Genomic DNA, 22212 nt, shown 5'->3' with positions numbered 1-22212 from the left:
GCCTGTGAATCTCAATGACGGTGACAAGCAACATATTCTGATCAACAGATCAACTCTGAACATTAGAAAACAAGCTATTAAAAAGTTGCATAAACAGAACAAAATAAAATATGAGAATAAAGGAAATTACTAAGACAATTAAGATCATAATTTATTCATGCAGCAATGCATTATGGGAGCCATGGATGAATTTTGATTGGTGGCTCCCAGAATGCACTGCAAAATGCTTTTTGATGGTCACCACTGTTGAGATTCACAGGCTGATTCTTGATGTCTGTGTGTGCCTAAAATGAATACTTTTTTTTTTTTTTGTTCAACACACCTTTTCTGAAATCATTTGAATCATATTGATAAAGCTGATCTTGTGCTGTAGAATCACAGTTCTGCTGTAATCAATAATGTCAATCGAGAGATTGGGCTCTAAATGAGTTCAGTGATTCAGATCAAATAATGATTATGTGAAAACATAACCAACACCTGATAATTTCTCATTACTTGTCTGGCTGTTATGACTCAGTCAACAGCCTAAACAAACTCTAATATTAATAAGGCAAGGGTCAAGAGCCCAACTAAAGCAAACACTCATCTCCACGATGGTGGCTTAAAAATTGTGATTTTTCTCCTTTGGTGATTCTGCTTGTTCGTCTATATCGGATGTCCAGAAGACGTCAAAAAAAGACGACATAAAAACTTTCATTCTGGCCCCTCCGTGGACGTCTTTTCAACCTGAGACAAGACCTCAAAAAGACGTCTTCTGGACGTAATTTGCTCAGTGGGGACACACAAAGGGGCAACAACAATGCGTTTTTTTTTTTTTTCAAATTTTAATTTGTGTTCATTTCATTCTTAAATTTATACTCAATTACTTCACACACTCATTATTGTGTATAATATCATGCTTTCTCCTGGCTCACCTATTACCTGTGTCAGCTTCTTCTGAATATTATTTGGCAGAATTATTCATTATCCATTATTCATTTTGAAGCCATTATCCGTGTCATTCTGAATAAGGTATTTGGTTTTGGGCACACCCCTAATATGTACTGTACATTAAGGGGTGATCATTTAACATGGGGATTTTCCTGTGTAAGAACTATGAAATGAACTTAGAAATAGTTTAGATGGTGGAGGTGTTAAAGCAATTTGTTGTCCATGTAATAGTAAGGCAGTTTAAGACAGCTCTATTAAGAGTCTAAATTGTATCGATTGGCATCATGGATCAGCTGAAGTGTCTGCTAATGAAGCTTGACTCACCTGACATGCTTAATTAACATTTTATTGACCCAAATTTTCTGACAGATCACATCTTTGATCAGATCCTGAACCATTCAAGTCCTAAACTGAAGGAAGCCCAAAAGATTTTAGAGGGCATCACTAACAGACATCTACCAAAGTTTATTGGGGAGGCCCGGCTGAATGAAGATACATTAAAGGTAACTTACTGTGTTAAACTGTCCAATGTAACAGATTTAATTTGTGTGAATGTTACTGTGTTAAACTGTCCAATGTAACAGATTTAATTTGTGTGAATGTTAACCCATTTTAACATACTTGTACAGTAAGTTATAAATGTGACCTTTACTCTTGAAGTTCATGAGACCATACCCACACAGCAAAAGATCCACCGCGGAGGTATCGCGCAGAGGTGGAAAGTCCAGGGCTCAGAAAGTAAAAGTCCTGCCATATTTTCTATTCCACCCACTGAAGCAGTGTTAAAGTTAATGAGATAATGAAGTGATAAATTGAGTGATGATTGACCATTATTGAAGACACCTGATGATAACAAGCAGAATCACCAAAGGAGAAAATCACAATTTTAAAGCCACCATCACAGAGATCAGGGGTTGCTTTAGTTGAGCTCTTGACCCTTTACTATTTAATATTAGATTTTGTTCGTTGTCTCAGACAAGCAAAGAGAAAAGATGATCAGGAGGTGTTGGTTATGTTTTCACATAATCATTATTTGATCTGAATCAATGAACTCATTTAGAGCCCAATCTCTGAGTTAGATTTACATTATTGATTACAGCAGCACTGTGATTCTACAGCACAAGATCAGCTTTATCAATATAATCCAAATGTTTCATCAAAATAATAATGTATAATGGCAATAATGTAAATCTAACTCAGAGATTGGGCTCTAAATGAGTTCAGTGATTCAGGTCAAATAATGATTATGTGAAAACATAACAATCACCACCTGACTATCTTTTCTCTTTGCTTGTCTGGATGTTATAACTCAGTTACAGCACCCAAACAAAATCTAATATTAAAAAGTCAAGGGACAAGAGCTCAACTAAAGCAAACCCTCATCTCCACGATGGTGGCTTATAAATTGTGATTTTCTCCTTTGGTGATTCTGCTTGTTATCATCAGTTGTCTTCAATAATGGTCAATCATCACTCAATTAATCACTTAATTATCTCATTAACTTTAACACTGCTTCAGTGGGTGGAATAAAAAATATGGCAGGACTTTTACTTTCTGAGCCCTGGACTTTCCACCTCTGCCGTGAACGGACCCGTATCGGAGTCCACTTGCGCGCAGTGATGGATCTGTAACGAAGGCGGATCGCGGACACCACTTTGACTCCGCGCTGCATCCGCTCCGCATCCGCGATTAAAACCTTACCTCCGCGGCAGGTCCGTTTGGGACCTGCAAATTGATACAACCGTTACAGTAAAGGCACGTGGGTGTCCGCGGATCCGACATGGGTCCGCTCAGGATCCGCTGATTGACAGTAGAATTTATGGACTCGCCCGGAGGCGATCCTGATCCTGTGGGCAGTGCCAAAACGGATGTGACAGTCACGCAGATTTGGCGACTTGAATGCAGATCCGCCTAGGAGTCTCCTGCTGTGTGGGTAGGGTGTTCAGTTTATTATGTATGATACAAGTGATCCTAACTAATTTGACCAGATGTAATCCAGCCATATAGCATTTCCAAGAATATTGGTTAATTAATTGTTTAGTTTAATATAATGAAAATAATGAGAAAGAAAGAAAGAAAGAAAGAAAGAAAGAAAGAAAGAGAGAAAGAGAGAAAGAAAGAAAGAAAAAGAAAGAAAGAAACTGAACATTTATGGAATGGAATTATTGGAATTATTGTGTCATGACTATAAATTTCCTAAGAAATGGGTTTGTTAACCTCTAAAACACTTGTGCACACAACAAATTATTATTAGCCATATAAAACAATGTTGTTGTTGTTTTCCTTTACATTTGTTTGATGTTCATAATGTTCAAATACATTAATTTAAAATGCTTACTGTATTTTGGTGAAATATCTAGTGTGTGTGTGTTTAAATGTTTTAATATGTACCTTTTTATGTGATGTGCCAGGATTAAATGTAATATCAGATTAATATGCAACACACTACATTACATTTTTTTGAAGGTTTCTTTTTTTTTTAAGCCTCAAAATATCTTTTGTCTATATTATTTTTCCCTTTGTGTAATATTTTGACGGATTTACTCTTACAAACCTTTAGGGAGAACTGAAGAAAAAATGGCAACAAACAGTCGACACCAAGATGTCTGGCAGCCCAGGACTGAAAGCTGAGGACTTTGAAATTTTTGTATGTTTAAACAGTAAATATAAAAGTTTTGCCATTTATTATACAGAGCTATACTGATTATGCAAATATTATCTCTTAATTGTCATGATTATGAATTTTTAAGAACATATTTTTAAGCGAGTTACTACCAACATATTTGTTCAGATGAAGACAATTGTTAATACCTGATAAAATGAAGCAATATGAGCCACTGGTGGATACAGGGGTGGGGCTAGAGGGGCACCTGAAATCTGATTGGCCACTGAAGTGCCCCTGCCCTGTCACTCATCGCTGATCTACATCAATTCAACCCGTATGAACACCGCTCATTCAAAGACATGCGTTTATTGTATGGACGGCACAAGAGCATAACGTAATGAATGTGCACAGTTCAGTTAAACGATAAAGTTTGTGCTCTTTAACTTAATGCTGTTGAACCTACTTTATAAAGCATTCTGCTAAAATAAAAGCGTGTGGTTTACTTTTAAAACAGGTGCGAGTAGAAGATGCATTTGTTAGCCTGGCAGCATATTAGGTTCCACGTGCAGTTTTAAAGTAAAAATTAAAGTAAGATAAAGACACTCACATTATGTAGAGGTGTGTTAAAATGTTTGGTTGAAAATAAACATATAGTTGCAGGGGCGCAGGAGACATTTTCAAAGTGGGGGGGACCAAACTGCGTTGGGGGGGGGTTGTGTTATTGTTATTGTTATGACCACGGACGGTGCACGTGTGCATACCGAACGCGTCTTTCCGCGCTCCTGGGCAAAGGAGTTTCTTTGAAGACTGAGACTGAGCGGAATGTGGGAAATGAAGTATACCAGGGCCCTAAATTGTAATGGACTGGAGCTCACGGTTCAAATCGAGAGAAATGGGAACGCGGGGGCACTGCGATCAAAGTGCATGCCACTGATAAGCTTTGTAAATGCAGTATTACAGTATACACCAATTAAACGCGCAGGTCCTCTCGTGCGTCCTCCCCACTGTCGGCGGTTGAGGCAATAACTTTAGTTTCTTTTTTAGATATCTCTTTTATAGATGCCATCAATGCTTTTAACTTTCTAGATGTAATTACCGAAATCAAAACAAGCCAGCTCGCGCGTCAACCTGAGAGATCAGCCTCCTTACCTTAAAGTGTCAAATTTCTCGGTTTCTGAATGGATGGTTTGGCTTGATTGACAAACGCTAACATTACCTAAAATGGTAGCACGCTGTGATCGATTGCTTGGAGATCGCGTCGTGTTTCTCCGTTCGAGAGCGCATTTCCTGTTCACATCTGCGACAAAACAGTTGATTATTTACGAACAAAAGCTCACAGAAACGTGAAAATGGTCTCATTTGAAAGAAAATATCCTAAGCTAAAAGATGATATAGTGTGACTGATTGAAGCAGCCCTTGTCAAAAGTGCGGGGGTCGATTTCTGTCTTTTCAAAACTAAGGGGGTCCTGACCCCCCTGTCCCCCGTGCCAACGGCGCGCCTGTATAGTTGTTATGAACAGTTCACTGAAATTTTAATCAAGCCAGAAATAGAACAAACAGAGCAATGCCTCAGTGTATTGGAATTGTGAGCTTTGGGCAGGGGGCACAAGCTCATTTGCATTTAAAGGTACACACCAAATCAGCACATTTTTTCTCCCGCCCAAAAGTAGGCAGTTAGGACATGGTATAATAAAAATAAATAAATAAATAAATAAAATAATAATAATAATCATGGAGTATTTTGAGTTGAGACTTCAGACACATTTGGGGGACACCAGAGACTTATATTACATTTTGTAGAAAGGGGCATTATAGGTTACCTTTAAGCTACACCTATTTTATTTTATCATTGTGCTTATGAATATTCTTGTTGGAACCCAAAACACAGCGAAGTGTGAAAAACAGAACTCCAAATTTGCACAGAAGCTTTTTTCTTCAAATGTTGTTACATATTTTATTATGTGCTTTATTCTTAATGAAGAAATTAAATATAGTTTCTAAATCCAGAAAGTGCTTGAACTTAGGGCTTTAAAGAACAGTTTGATCTAGAGCCAGCAGCAAAGGAAAGAGGAAAATGTATGAAAAACTCATTAATTTAAGAATTGCGCATGACTTGAACATTAAACTTGGCCCTTCTCTGTAAAGGGTGCCCCCTGCTTTTAAAAATTCCTAGATCCACCACTCAAACGCTTATCTCAAACACTTTTTGATTCATAATTATTTATAATTCATGAAGGGATTTGAGCTCAGGCTTTTTTTAGATCGCTCTATTTAGTTTGTGGTATGAATGTACCACAATTCATCCCCAGGTATAAAGCGCATTTCTCTGAGAAAGACGTGTTTGGTTTTTCTTGTTCCTGCAGGTGACCAGTCACAAACAAAGCAAGTTGTATGAATGGTTTGTTAGAGTGTACTACAAAAAAACTGATCAGGATGTCCAGCAGAGAGCCAAGGAGTGCTTTCAGCAGTGGTGTGAGGAAGTCAACTTCACTGATTCTGGAACTTTTTCTAGTAAGATTTTAGATATCTTCAGTTCTGCTATTATGTCTATATTAATGTCCATCTTCTGGTTTGGCCCTTTTAAAATGATAATGAAATGGTATTGAAGCTTTCCCCCAGACCCTATTAGAATCAGCCTGCTCTCCTTGTGAATGTAATTTCATAATACTATGATTTTTATTCTTGTAAAAGCCCTATTTTCAGATTATCCTCCAAACAATATGCCCTTTCCTGAGGCACTAATGTGATCATAGGACTCAAGAACTGAATCCCTCTTTGAACACTTAAAATTGGACCGAACAATTCATTCACAAATCAGAGTTACAGATACTGTATCTTATGACTTATGAATGAAGACTTGAACCATATCTCAAATTGTGTACTTCTATTTTTTTTTCAAAGGTTAGAATCATTGAATTATTGATTCATTTGAAATTAACTCTAATCAAGATGCATGAATAATACATGAAATCCTCTGAAATCCCTGAGTGCACAATTCATTAAGGCTCGAGGTCACAATGTCTGATCAAATGCGGTACTGGGGGCAGTTTATGTGTTAAAGCAATTTACTATCTAATCAAAAATAAATAAATATATAAACAAAAAACAGCCTTCTGATAAGAGTCTGAATTGTTTGAAGTCAAGGATCAGCTTGGTTCACATTACATGCTTGAAATAATTGTATGAAATGATGTGTATTCTGTACGTCATGTTAATATCCAGATCCATATTAATCTAAATATGCTATATATAAATATGCTCTTTGAATGCTATGATAATATTCTATCGATATGATAATATTCTATTGACCCGTGTCTTTTACTCTCCCCTCCACAGATCACATCTTTGATAAGATCCTCAAAATGGCAGACAAACGTCAGCTAAAGTTTATTGGAGAGGCCCAACTGAAGGAAGATAAAATAAAGGTATCTTACTGTCTGTTGAACTGTCCAATATAACAATTTAATTTATGTGAATGTTATTTTTGCCTTTGTTTATTTGCTTTGCTGTTCATTCAAGCATTTATTGTAATGAAATATCTAAATAAATGCTTAAAATGATGCTGTTTAATTTTGTTATTCAGAGTTTATTTGTTAATGTCTGTATATGTGACAGTGTTTAAATGTTTTATATCAATATGTTCATTTTTTTATGTGATGTTGTAATACACTGCATGACGTATTACTGAAGAGTATATATATATATATATATATATATATATATATATATATATATATATATATATATATATACATTATTTTCATTTTATATTACATATTTGTTTTCTAATATACTCTTCCAAACCTTTAGGAAGAACTGAAGGAAAAGATTGTCAACGAGTGCAATGAGAAGAGGACGTCTGGCAGCTCAGCACTTGATGATAAGGACTTTGACATTTATGTATGTGTAAAGAGTGAAGATCAGTCTCTTTCCTACCTCTTGAATTTGATTAACTTAATGTTGTGTCTGAAATCTCTTCTCATTCAGATTCTTGACATGGGTTTTGGTGAAGTGGGTAAAGAGCCCATTGAAAATGTTCACTTCTATAACAAGTACAACAGGGACACAGCTTTCAAGATTGAGAAGAACCAGGTACAAAAATTCACTTTATCACAAAAATCATATTTGACCAATAAAAGGCCCTCTAGTTTAGTCTTCCCCATTCATTCAGTGTTTTAACCAATTTTTTTTAAGTTTAAAGTATATTTATATATATAAAAACACTTTCAAATGACCAAAGGAGAGCACAAATGTTGGTTGTGTGTTCTCTCTTGTCTCTGCAGGTGTCCAGTCTTAAACCAAAGAAGTTTCATGAATGGCTTATTAGGGTGTACTACAAAAAAACTTATCAGAACGATGAGAGGATTGAGCAGCATCAGAAGGAGGTCCAGCAGATAGCTGAGGAGAGCTTTCAGAACTGGTGCAAGGAATCCGACTTCGTTGATTCCAGTGGTGTTTCAGGTAACTCCAGTTTTGCTGTTTTGACTACATTTATGTGCATCATCTGTCTTGTCTTGAGCTATTTAAATAATAATAATAATAATAATAATAAGCTGGAGCTAGTGCTGGGCGGTATGACCAAAAGTCTGTAGGATGTTTTTTTGTTAAGATTCTGGCGGTTTCACGGTATGACACATATTTTACAGTCATGAGTACAGGGAATATATTATATAAACATTGTAAGGACAAATAAAAATGTTTTTAAAAATGTAATCAAATCAGTTTATAAAGCTAACAATTTAGTTTAATTTAATTTAATTTATAATAGGTAATAAGTAGGCTAAATTTTTACTGTGCAATATCTGTAATTTCAATGAAGACCTTTGAGTTTGTGTTTTAATGATATTTCTGGATATAAACACTTCAGTCATCTCTCACTCATTTTCCTGTCATCATCATCTTAAAGTGTGTATTATGCACAGTATTATTGTGCTGTTGCAACATTAATGCAACTTTGCATTAATTGTCTTTAGACTGATAGTTGTGTACAGTGTGGAGTTGGAAATTAATTATGTAGTTTAATCATTTTAATCGATCAGGATTAGTTATGCTTGAATGTGGGATGTGATGCCATATGAGATTAATACATGCTATATATTTTTAAAACGTATTAAACTCACGGCAATATTCTGTATCTCACGACTTTATATCCCCCATTAAAGTATATATTGGGAGTTTATTTATATAATTTATTCATTAAAAAAATTATGTTCGTCGTACGTGATACGATCGGGGAAATTGCTGAATGAGTAGCTGCGTAGCCGTAGCCTGACAGCTGGTAAAATAAATCCACCTGCCGGTAAATTTGAGCAACGGTCTGAGTGGCCGTATAAGCTACAAACAAGTAGAAAATAATTTCTTTGTAGATTATACAACAGCAACTTGGAAAACAGACAAAACAGAAAAGGTAAGAAGTGATATTTTAGAAAAGAGCATATCAATCTAATAGCCGTAGACGCATAGCGGAACTAACTTTACTCGGCATCACGTGATTTCAGATTCTTGTGAAAAAGGCCTATAGCAGTCATTTTTAGCTTTAATATTCACAGACACTAGTCCGTATCGATATCTGATTGATTGTACAGGCCGACTTTTGATTTACGTCTCGTAACGTCTCCAGAAGGGGGTTACAATAGTAACCTAGACCAGTGATTTCCAACCTTTTTTGTGCCAAGGCCCCCCTCCTCTCTGAATCAATACTGCACAAAAACATTTGTATTGTTATTATTTTTCAACCCCATGTTATTATTTCTTTAAAGAAGAAACTCAAGATAGATTTAAACCTTCAGAGTTCTTTTTTGCAAACATACTTTACAAACATTCTTTACAACTTAGAAGTACTTTCTCTGCTCAGTTATACAGTAACTTAAACAAATAAGCACATCAACCTGTCAAACGAGCCCACAGGGAGATACCAAAGGACTAAATTTAAATACAATGCGGATCCATTCAAAATGATTACATTTACATTTATGCATTTGGCAGACACTTTTATCCAAAGCAACTTACATGGCTTCCCAGCTAACAGAATTTTGTTATAAGAACGTTCTCTAAATATTCAGTGTTGGTTCTGGGAACGTTAAAAACGTCCAGTTTTCCTGAAGTTACAGGAAAGTTTTATAAGGTATAATGTTCCTCAAACGTTCTTTCAACTTAATTTTGATCTAAAATTCAACATTGTAGGAACGTTGATTTGTAACATTACAAGAACATGAAAATGTTCCGTTTCCTTAATGTTAGTAGAATGTTATTTAAAGGTTAGTGTGATGTTCCTGAAACATTCTTTCAATCATTCAAACACCTGCTGTGAACAAACACTGAAAGAAAGAGAAATAAGAACACAAACTACAACTTTCTTCAGCCACAGCCTTAGATGAACTGAAGATAAAAGACATTAAATCTCTGAAGATCTGATTCAACAACTCCACAAACAGCATTACCAGCTTCACTTATTACTAACCAGACTGACTTTATTTCTGTTAGACATCTTTGCAGGAGAGGGAACAAGTTCATCGTCACGTGTTGTGGCTGCTCCTGCTACAGATAAAAATGCTGACAAAGAAACTTTATCTGGCAAGGTAAAACTTAAAATGACACCAGGTTATTTATTTATTTATTTATTAAAAATTGATTTAATTTTTATTTTTATAAAATTAGTATATTGGGCTGCTTTGAATAAATAAATGAACATGTTAGTTTGTGCTGTCCTTATTGATGCAGTCATCAAAAAGCTGATATTTTCTGAAACCTCACTTTTCCTGGTGTATTTCTAAACTGAGAACAGAATATAGTATTTGCTCTTTTCTGTGCTGTAGATCTTCAATGACCCCATTCATGGTCACATTGAGCTGCACCCCCTGCTGGTGAAGATCATTGACACACCTCAGTTTCAGAGACTCCGTCACATCAAACAGCTCGGAGGAACATATCTGGTGTATCCGGGCGCCACTCACACTCGCTTCGAACACTCACTTGGGTAATGTACAATCAAAGGAATAAAGTTTTACTTATATATATAAATGCATTAAACAAATTCATTTAATCAATGAATTAAAAAGACATGAATCATCTATGAATTGAGGAAACTGATGAGTAAATATACACAGGATAATTTTTGGAATTACACAAGTGACAAACCTTGGTAACAAAAAAGGGCATAATATATACTGCCTTCACATGCTTTCAGAAATTTCCTACCTTCCATTTCTGAAGTCGTGATTATAAGCTTATCACAATCAAGTGCTTTGTTGTCTGAAATAACACACAGTAAAAACTGCAGTGTTAAATTAACTCTCCTGGGAGTACATGTGAGACCATACTCAAGAGTGTTAAAGTGTTAAAATAAGACTGTTAAATGAACACTGAAAAGTGTTAAAGTTAATGAGTTAATTAAGTGATTAACAGTGATGATTGACCATTATTGAAGACACCTGATGATAACAAGCAGAAAAACACAATTTATAAGTCACCATCACAGAGTTCAGGGGTTGCTTTAGTTGAGCTCTTGACCCTTGACTTTTTAATATTTAATATTGTTTGGGCTGTTGTAACTGAGTTATAACATCCAGACAAACAAATGGAAAAGATGATCAGGTGGTGTTGGTTATGTTTTCACATAATCATTATTTGATCTGAATCACTGAACTCATTTAGAGCCCAATCTCTGAGTTAGATTTACATTATTGATTACAGCAGAACTGTGATTCTGCAGCAGAAGATCAGCTTTATCAATATAATCTGAAGGATTTCACAAACAGTTGTTCTGATCAAAAAAAAAAGAAAAAAAAAAGCTCTTTCATTTAGAGACACAGACATCAAGAATCAGCCCGTGAATCTCAACAACGGTGAGAATAATAAAGCATGTTGCAGTGCATGCTGGGAGCCACCAATCAAAATTCATCCATGGCTCCCATCATGCATTGCTGCATGAATAAATTATGAGCTGAATTGTCTTAGTAATTTATTTTATTCTCATATTTTATTTTTTTCTGTTGTTATGTGACTTTTTAGTAGCTTGTTTTCTAATGTTCAGAGTTGATCTGTTGATCAGAATATGTTGCTTGTCACCGTTGTTGAGATTCACAGGCTGATTCTTGATGTCTGTGTGTGCCTAAAATAGGTTTTTTTTTTTTTTTGCTCAGAACAACTTTTGAGAAATCCTTTGAATTGTATTGATAAAGCTGATATTCTGAAAAAAAAAATTGTGATTTTCTCCATTGGTGATTCTGCTTGTTATCATCAGGTGTCTTCAATAATGCTCAATCATCACTGTTAATCACTTAATTAACTCATTAATTTTAACACCGCTTCAGTGTTCATTTAACTCTCTTATTTTAACACTCTTGAGTATGGTCTCACATATACTCCCAGGAGAGTTAATTTAACACTGCAGTTTTTGCTGTGCAGGAATCATGGAGAACACCAGGTTCATTCTTGCCTATTAAATATGAAAATATTATGAACTCTAAAATGCATCTCATTCATCAAAACCCTGAAATAACACTAACAATAAAGAGATGAAGAGTATTTTTATAGGCTATTTATTGCCATCTGTCTGTGTCAGAAAATAACTTTACCATAAGGGCAATTGATTTTCATTGATTTTGAGGATTTTTTCCTAATTTTATTAAATATGTATAAGTATGCCATCTTTAATGTTAAGTTCTTAGAATAATATGACACTATAGGTTGTTACCAATTAAATCAGTATCAACTAAAGGCTTGCAGAGGTGTCAAAGAAGCAGCATCTGAAGTTGCTTTCAGATCTGTTTAATGAGATGGTAGATAATGTTTCTCAGAGAGGGCAGTAAATGTGTAGCAATTACAATTACGTAATGTAATGAGATTATTGTTTTAAACAACATTTTGAATACAGAAATATTAAATGAATGACATAAAGAAACAATATTTGGATTATGAAATTAATGTCGCCAGTAGGTAGGAATTCAACCGATTCGTTCAAAAAACTGAATAAATTCAAGTAGCCCTGCTTTCCATTCGGAGGGGCTCATCCCTATACCCTAATTCCTTCAAAGGGTTTACCCTCCGGAGTGAGAGCTTCGAATGGATGAAGGGTGTGTGGGTAAAAAAAACTCTTCTTTTGGAACGCTCTTCTGTGTCATCTTAACGAGACAACCAAAGAGGAGTAAATTGTGCAAGCTGTGCCATTTGTTTAGCGTTAGTTTATTTATTTTAGGTTTATCACATGTAGGCTATATTGTGTCTATGTATTTTAAACATTTGAATGGACTGTTTAAGGGAGCTGTAAAGTACAATGTCGTTTTGACCATAATAATGTACCAAATCTAAATCGTATAAATATTACAGTAGTATAGAAAAATAATATACATACATTTATAGGTAAAATCGAACTCTGAGCCTCCTGTACCTACTCTGTGACGTCAAACTTCCCTGTGCAAAGGATCATGGGGGCCTGAAGTGTCCATCAGTTGTACCCTTCGAAATCCTTAATTCCGAAGGGCCCTTTGAAATGGCCAGTTTTGAGCACTTCGTTTTGGAACGACCCTTCAACATGGCGGCCATGATTGTTTTCACTCCGAAGTGCCCTTCGGAGAGCGATATATCCCGTTTTGTGTGACATTCATTAACACTCAATATTAATGAAATAAACTCAGAATATTTCCTACAACAAACGTTATGACTTTAAGAAAAGGAAAAAAAATAGAATGTAGCCTATTATATACATTCTGTATATTTGACATATCATACGCTAGTGATAACCTACATTTCCTACACTTCTCTATGAAAAAAATAATCAAAATAGGCCTAATAGTTATACTGTGACTGCAAAATACACAAATACATATCTTTTCATAGCCTGTCTTTCATAACATTTCAAATTTCATCCATGTTATCTAAAACAAAAGACTGCTGCAGATTTACACTTAAATCGATACTGGTACTTTGCACTTTACTGCAATGTATTGTACATTCACTCCGGCTGCCCAGTGCATCAAGCAACTAATATTTCACGTGTAGATGAATTAATGTCTACACAGAATTAAGCCCTGACTCTGCACCAGTACGATTTGTGTCAAGCCATTCACTAGTCTGGTTATTTGATGAGAAAGAGATGAAATGTAGAATAAATGCGTTAAGAATCCGTACAGCTGTAGAGCGAGGGACTTTTATTCTGTTGAGCTGAAACGATGAACAACTGATGACGACATGGTTTGACGTCTGGTTGACCAATCAGGGGAAAGAGGCGTTTCATTCCCGCCCACATTTAGAGATAGAATATTCAAGCTAATTATTATTCTCCATTCCCAAAATGAAATTTTCTTTCTGTCTCGATTAGAAAAATTCACATTCTCAAAAAATGTAAATTAAAAGATAAAAAATAAAATTGCATCAATAGTACACTCATTTACAATATTATAGCCACTATATTACAATTGGTTAGATTGTATAGTGAATTTTATTTTATTATATTATTAAACATACCTGGAATTTATTGACAGATATTTAACATACACTCCTTCAAGGTTCACTCTCTTTCAGCTGAAGGATGTAACAACACAATAATTGACTATCAACACAAGAATGACACAGTTTTCAATAAAAATGAATTTATTAACAGAAAGATATGCAAGACTAAAATATCACACTAAATACTATGAAGGAAAATTACTAAACTACTAAGAAAATTGAATCAATAATTAAACAGAAAGTAAAAACTACTACACAAATGGACGTTAACAATAATGAATACCAAGTAGATGAGCAATGGATTGGATGAAGCAAATAATGGGTAATTAGCAGTCTTTGGGGGAGTCAGTTGTGGTCTTTATTAAAGGGATAGTTCACCCAAAAATGAAAATTTGATGTTTATCTGCTTACCCCCAGCGCATCCAAGATGTAGGTGACTTTGTTTCTTCAGTTGAACACAAATGATGATTTTTAACTCCAACCGCTGCCATCTGTCAGTCAAATAATAAGAGTGATTGGGAACTTGAACAATAAGAGTCGAAAAAACTTCCATAGACAAATTCAAATTAAACCCTGTGGCTCGTGACGACACATTGATGTCCTAAGACACGAAACTATCGGTTTGTGCAAGAAACTGAACAGTATTTATATCATTTTTTACCTCTAATACACCACTATGTCCAACTGCGTTCAACATCCGGTTAGCGCGTGATTTGATACATTGCTTTCAGACACCTGTTCACGTGTAACGTTCCCCATATGCGGTAAAACGCAGTGTAGAGTTCCCTTTCGAAAGGGAACTTCTACAAATGCATATGCAATAAGGTCAGCCACCTAAAAAAAAAAAGTTTTTTTTAGCACTAACTTTTCTCTCTGTATCTTTAGTAAATCTTGACAGTAGTTTTTTAATGCCAAAAGAGGGTTTGCGTTGGCACAAGTTGTTAGTAAATCTGACCCCAGGAATCAGCATATGAATCTCAATAATAGTGACAATCAAAAGCTTCATGCTGCAATGCATGCTGGGTGCCTAGTATTTGCACTGTGAGGTTACACTTTTAGATCACTCTGACCTCACATTGTGACCACACCACGAGTATCCTGGGAGCTCATGGTGAGATCAATGTGAGATCAAACTGTTGACTGGTCTCTGCGAAATACTGGACATATTGTTATTAATTAAAGTTACTGAATGTACCTTTAATCAGCATGTGCCACCACATGCCACACACCACACAGTCACTGACTTCATCATGTGCACCATGACCTTAATGTCTTGAAAAACCTTTTAATGAGTTATAGATTGTAATGCTGTGGAAGATGCACAGACAGATGGTGTGGTTGATTCACCTTTAAGGGATGTTTCTTAATTTGTAAAGATAAAGTGCAGAGTATTAATTGATGTAATTTTTTGCCCTGTGTTGTGTTTAAAATGATGTCTGATCTGTGTGTGTTGAAGGATGGCATATTTAGCAGGATGTATGATTGACGTTCTGAAAAAAAACCATGAGGATCTGATTTCCCCGAAAGACGAGCTGTGTGTCAAAATTGCTGCTCTGTGCTACAATTTAGGTGAGTGCTGTCAACATACATGAGCACATCTGAGCAGAAAATATTTAAAAACTCTTTCTACTGTATATCTGTAGTATCTATTTTAAAACCTAACAAATAATTTAATAAAAGGAATAATGAATAAAGGTTCTAAAATGATTTACAATGCATTCCTTAACTAATGTGGTTTATTTGCACAATAGGAGTTTGTTTTATTTCAGTATGAATAAGATGGTTCACAAACTTTTTATGTCAGACATTTTTTTTCCCACACTGTAAAATCCAATAAGTAAACCTTACTTAAAAAAAAGTATGCAAACCGATTGCCTTGAAAAACCAAGTAAGGTGAAATAGGAATAGTATGTAGAACTAACAAGTGCCTGTCTAGTATTGTACACTTACAAGAGAGTTCCAGTAACTTAAAACAAATTTGTATCGTATACTCAATCAGAGATGATTAAGATTAGATGTAGCCTACTTGTCTTAGTATAGACTACTCAGAATTACTATTTTAAACAACTAAATCATTTCAAGTAAAATACACTTTGTGAGTATTCCTAACTCATTTATGCAAGTTGTGCTAAAGTGATGTTTTCTGCATACAACTTGGAATTACCGAGTTTACTTTACTTCAACACTCTCAGAAAATAAAGTACATAATTGTACCTTTAGGGGTACAATGGTAAAAAGCTACACATTTTTACCCTAGTGATTTGTACCTTAAGAGACCAGTTTTGTACCTTTGGTGACAATTTTGCACCTTTATTTAACAGTACAAAAATTGACCCTTCAAAAAGAGTACAAAATTGGCTTTGACAGTGTACAATCATTGACTATAATGAGATATATATATTTCACACACACACACTGAATTAAAATCAGAATTTATTAAATCCTTTTCATTTTCACATTTTACAACATTTCATTTTTAACACATTTTTAAACATTCCATATGAGTCCATCTTGCCGGGTGTTAAAAAGTAACACTGAAGCAGTGTTAAAGTTAATGAGATAATTGATTGATGATTGAGTGATGATTGACAATTAGTGTTGACACCTGATGATAATAAGCAGAATCACTGAAGGAAAGAGAGAAAAAAGGTGTTAATTAATGTTTTATGGAATGTTTCATTTCAAGTCACCATGAAAGAGGTCAGCGTTTGCTTTAGTTGGGCTCTTGACTCTTTACCTTTTATTATTAATTGTTCTCTCGCAGTTCCAACTTTGTGTTTGTAAAGCACTTTTGTTATGGTCAGAGAAAATATGATCTGGTCACAATATAATTTGATGATGAATTAATCTGACTGTGTGCTTGATGTGTAGCTTTAGTATTAATGATTGTAGTCCTGAGATTTTACAGCTTGAGATCCAACAATAGCATTTTTTTCTTTTTAAGACTAATACATTATGCTTCAGTGTTTAAACACACACAGACATCAAGAATCAGCATCTGATTCTCAAGAACGGTGACGATAAATAAATCCAAAATACTGACAAACAGATCAACTCTGAACATCACAAAACAAGCTACTGTCACAACAAAACAACAGAAAAATAAAAGCAAACATGAACAAAAGGAAATGCTTTTCACCATCATGGTGACTTCAAACTAAACTTTCATTAAAACATTAACATCTAAACATCTGTTAATTCTCAATAAGAACTTTTGTTGATGTATGACAGAAATCAAATCAAACTGGTTATTAATAAGTGTAATAATGTTTAATGGCTGGAAGTCAGTTGTAGTTGTTGTGTCTCTCTCTTTTTCTCTTGTTGTTTCTTCAGTGATTCTGCTTCTTATCATCAGGTGTCTCCACTAATTGTCAATCATCACTCAATCATCAATCAATTATCTCATTAACTTTAACACTGCTTCAGTGTTACTTTTTAACACCCGGTAAGATGGACTCATATGTACACTTTGGGGTGTTAATTTAACACTGGGGATTTTGCTGTAGGCTACATCTAATCTTAATCATCTCTGATTAAGTATACGATACAAATTTGTTTTAAGTTACTGGAACTCTCTTGTAAGTGTACAATACTAGACAGGCACTTGTTAGTTCTACATACTATTCCTATTTCACCTTACTTGGTTTTTCAAGGCAATCGGTTTGCATGCTTTTTTTAAGTAAGGTTTACTTATTGGATTTTACAGTGCATGACATAATATGTGATTGATATATTTAATCAAATGAAGATGGTATAAAATGTTCTCATGGAAAATACCAAACAAGAATTCTATATATTCTTTGTTTATATGTTTAAGGCCATGGTCCATTCTCTTATCTGTACGAGAACTGCATCAGTGAAGCCCTAAATAGTGGTAAGTGCATGAGCTTTTCACTTTTTGATGCCAGTGTTTGTGGTCAGCTGGTGGTCAGTTGTTACATATGAATTATTTAGAAGGGCTTTTTTGGGGCTGATTTTTCTTACAGTATAAACTTTGTAAAAATCATAGAGTAACATATCCTTTATTATTTTGTCTCTGCTGACATATTAAAGACATCATGAATGAGGAATCTAAAATGAAGTATCACATGTGTTATTGCCAGTGAAGCCTCGATTTTGCTCTCACTGTGAATGATTGAAATCAAACAGGGTCACTGTTGTTTATGTTTACTGCACACTACAATCATTATTTTCATATCTAATTTTTAGGAACATGTAACTCAGAAGGTCTTTTAGATTCAAGCTTCAATATATGGCCTCTTTTTTATATGAATAATACATAAGAAATTAATAAACATATTTACTAATATATCATAATATGTAATTTTATGTTCAGTAATAAACTTCATAATATATCGATGTACATGTGATCAGATATGATTCTTCATGTGTATAAACATATTGCAGACATATTTACTCATGCAGTACAAACACACAAATATAAATAAATATATAATGTGGTAACACTATAATAACTGCACACTATGAAGCATTAGTTAAGCATTAGTAAATAGTCAGTTCAACATTTATAAAGCATTAATAGCACTGGTGTCAAAAGTATTCACATTCAATACTCAAGTAGAAGTATAGATACTAGGGTTTAAAAATACTTCTGTAGAAGTTGAAGTATCAACTCAAGCTTTTTACTCAAGTAAAAGTGTAAAAGTACTGGTTTCAAAACTACTTAAAGTATAAAAGTAAAAGTAATGTAAGGGGAAAAAATGCCATTAAGGACAAAAGCTTAGGCCGTGTCACAGGGGTCTATTGTGCACTCCACCTCCTCAAAATGTCATCAATAACCTTTACTGGAATGTAAATGTACATCCAAACTTAACTGCAGGAATCTGTGAGGGCAGCGGACAAGAAAAATGTGGGTAGTTTTGGTGTACCCAGGGCAGGTTAGTAACAATCAGGGCTTGACATTAACACCCGCCAACCGCCAAAGTTCACACCGCACCGACAAACGCCAACAAACTCGTCTGTTGGATAGGTGTTGGCGTTGGTCGGAGTCTGTTTTTACCAGACTGAACATGTTTAATCGGCATTTGTTTGGTCGTCTGAGCATCCAACAAACGGCAACAAACTCTTGGTGCGTTCCAAATGGGATATATCGCCCTCCGAAGGGCACTTCGGAGTGAAAACAATCATGGCCGCCAGATTGAAGGTAGTTCCAAACCAAAGTGTTCAAAACTGGCCACTTTAAAGGGCCCTTCGGAATGAAGGATTTCAAAGGGTATAACTGATGGACACTTTGGACCCCCATAATCCTTTGCACAATGAAGTTGTTTGTCGTCACAGAATGGGTACAGGAGGCTCAGAGTTCGATTTTACCTATATATGAATGTATAGTATTTTTCTATAGGCTACTACTGTAATATTTATACGAGTTAGATTTAGTACATTATTATGGTCAAAACGACATTGTACTTCAACAAAAATACTTTACAGCTCCCTTTATCAGTCCATTCAAATGTTTCAAATACATAGACACAATATACACTATGGTGCGATAAACCAAAAATAAATAAATAAACTAACGTTAAACAAAGGGCGCAGCTTGCGCAATCTACTCCTCCTTGACTGTCTCGTTAAGATGACGCAGAAGTGCGTTCCAAAAAAGGAGTAATTTTATTAAAAAACATATAAAAGGAACAATAGTCCGTAGTGCAATCCGTGCCATTCAGCAAGAGCACTGCCCCACTTCACCGAAAGAGAGAGGTATAACACCATGAGAGCAACGCAGGTTTACCTTCAGTTTCGTTTTAAATTAATTCGTTTTGGCTTGTTTAGCTACATGGTTGTATATGCCTATGGGTCATATAAATAAAAAGGGTCGCGCTAAAAAAAAAAAAAACGGTGTATACGCTAATTAACGTCTCTCTACCGAACTACCTAGCTTAATTTGCGGAGGACGAAGAGAAAGCACCCGTTTGATAGGCTAAATGAGCCAGTAGTAGAGAAATAATCTTTTAAGAAATAATCTTTTTCGAGTAACGACCCCCAGCACTGTCATCCTTGCTGGAGTGTGATGTGATTTGTGATTTGACGTGATTTGTGACGTGCAGGTGCGCTGGATCGCGTACAACCCAATAGGGTGTTAGAATTGTATATGTTTATTCTCATCCAACCACAATCGAATTCACTCTATCCGGATGGCGCGATTTATCTGGATAGTTTTTTTTTTTTTTTTTCAAGCCAGAATGAAAACAAGCCGAAATGAAATAGGAATAACGAGGCTATTTTTAAAATGTAAGGAGTAGAAAGTACAGATAATTGCGTGAAAATGTAAGGAGGTAAAAAGTCGTCTGAAAAATAATTACTCCAGTAAAGTATAGATACCCGAAATTTCTACTTAAGTAAGGTAACGAAGTATTTGTACTTCGTTACTTGACACCTCTGATTAATAGACATTATAAGCAGTAGGCCTGGGCGATAAAACGTATCGATATTTATCAACGGTATGTCTTAATTGATAATGATAGAAAAACTGTTCGATATAACTCTCGATAGTTTCACTTAAATGTGTTAAAATGTAAACAGACATGAAGTTCGTTGCATGAACAACTGTCAAGCTCGCTCTGTCCCTGGATCACAAACAGACGCGCTACGAGTGACACGCAAACAAACTGCTGTGGAGTTCAGAGGTGCAATCGGCACGTGAGATCAGAACACACAAACACATGAAAATGAGTGCTGAGATTGTGAATAGAAACAGACATATCAGCTCGTCAGTGTGGTAGTTTCATGGTTTCCTTACGTCAGTTGATCTACTTCAAAGTTCGTCATGAGAGAGCAGTTGTCATGTAGGTATTATTAACCAGAGGTGGAAAGTCCAGGGGTCAGAAAGTAAAAGTCCTGCCATATTTTTCATTCCACCCAATAAAGCAGTGTTAAAGTTAATGAGATAATGAAGTGATTAATTGAGTGATGATTGAGCATTATTGAAGACACCTGATGATAACAAGCAGAATCACCAAAGGAGAAAATCACAATTTTTAAGACACCATCGTGGAGATGAGTGTTTGCTTTAGTTGAGCTCTTGACCCTTGACTATTTAATGTTAGATTTTGTTTGTTGTCTCAGACAAGCAGAGAGAAAAGATGGTCAGGTGGTGTTGGTTATGTTTTCACATAATCATTATTTGATCTGAATCACTGAACTAATTTAGAGCCCAATATCTGAGTTATAGTGATGTCCGGTTCACGAACGAATCACTGTTGAGATTCACAGGCTGATTCTTGATGTCTGTGTGTGCCTACAATAAAAAATACTTTTTTTTCTTATTTGTTCAGCACACCTTTTCTGAATTTTTTTTAAATCATATTGTAAAAGCTGACCCTCTGCTGTAGAATCACAGTTCTGCTGTAATCAATAACTGTAAATCCAACTCAGAGATTGGGCTCTAAATGAGCTCAGGGATTCAAGTAAAATAATGATTATGTGAAAACATAACCAACACCACCTGACCATCTTTGCTTGTCTGCTTGGTTTTAATGTAGTTACAACAGCCCAAACAAATTCTAATAATAAAAAAAAATCAAGGGACAAGAGCTCAACTAAAGCAAACCCTCATCTCCACGATGGTGGCTTAAAAATTGTGATTTTCTCCTTTGGTGATTCTGCTTGTTATCATCAGGTGTCTTCAATAATGGTCAATCATCACTCAATTTATCACTTAATTATCTCATTAACTTTAACACTGCTTCAGTGGGTGGAATGAAAAATATGGCAGGACTTTTACTTTCTGAGCCCTGGACTTTACACCTCTGTTATTAACAGCTGCACAAACAGTGTTTTCAATCACACAGTATCTTTATTTCTGTTACAAATATTCAAATTATCACAGAAGTAATGAGATCAAAGTTTATAGTTCAGATAAAACACTAATGTCTATGTTATCGATCAAAATAGAGCAAATGAGCTCTTGAAAGAAACTTGGCGCTAAAAACGACGCATTTATCGATTACATTGTTTCACCACCAGGTGGCGACAAGTGACTGTAAAAAATGTTGTATTTGACGTTGAATCTTCATTCAACAGATTCTTTCTCTTTTTAAAAATTATTAATTCAAATATATTTAAAATTTTAAAATAGACTGCAGCAATCTGTGCAAACATCAGTTTTTCACTGATAATACATCATATACTGTACAATAACCTCCTGTTTTTTCTCTTTATTAGGTGAAAATTGGAAGGTAAGCACAAAAATTTTACTGTACAAATACATA

At 35.1% G+C, this 22212-nt stretch overlaps 1 protein-coding gene across 1 annotated transcript in view; it reads left to right on the top strand.

Annotated features, from left to right (window-relative positions):
* Positions 1-10515, top strand: part of LOC137032470 (deoxynucleoside triphosphate triphosphohydrolase SAMHD1-like) — a 71907-nt gene extending 61392 nt beyond the window's left edge. The window contains exons 11-18 of the mRNA XM_067404233.1: positions 1300-1433; positions 5899-6046; positions 6872-6960; positions 7346-7435; positions 7523-7627; positions 7819-7996; positions 10019-10113; positions 10351-10515. Coding sequence (XP_067260334.1) covers positions 1300-1433; positions 5899-6046; positions 6872-6960; positions 7346-7435; positions 7523-7627; positions 7819-7996; positions 10019-10113; positions 10351-10515 — 1004 coding nt within the window. The remainder of the gene's footprint in view (positions 1-1299; positions 1434-5898; positions 6047-6871; positions 6961-7345; positions 7436-7522; positions 7628-7818; positions 7997-10018; positions 10114-10350) is intronic.
* The last annotated feature ends 11697 nt before the right edge of the window (positions 10516-22212 follow it).

Source organism: Chanodichthys erythropterus, chromosome 12 (genome assembly GCF_024489055.1).
Source record: "Chanodichthys erythropterus isolate Z2021 chromosome 12, ASM2448905v1, whole genome shotgun sequence".
Classification (NCBI taxonomy): domain Eukaryota; kingdom Metazoa; phylum Chordata; class Actinopteri; order Cypriniformes; family Xenocyprididae; genus Chanodichthys; species Chanodichthys erythropterus.
The sequence above is the reverse complement of the archived record's forward strand: the minus strand, read 5'-3'. Positions and strand labels throughout refer to the sequence as shown.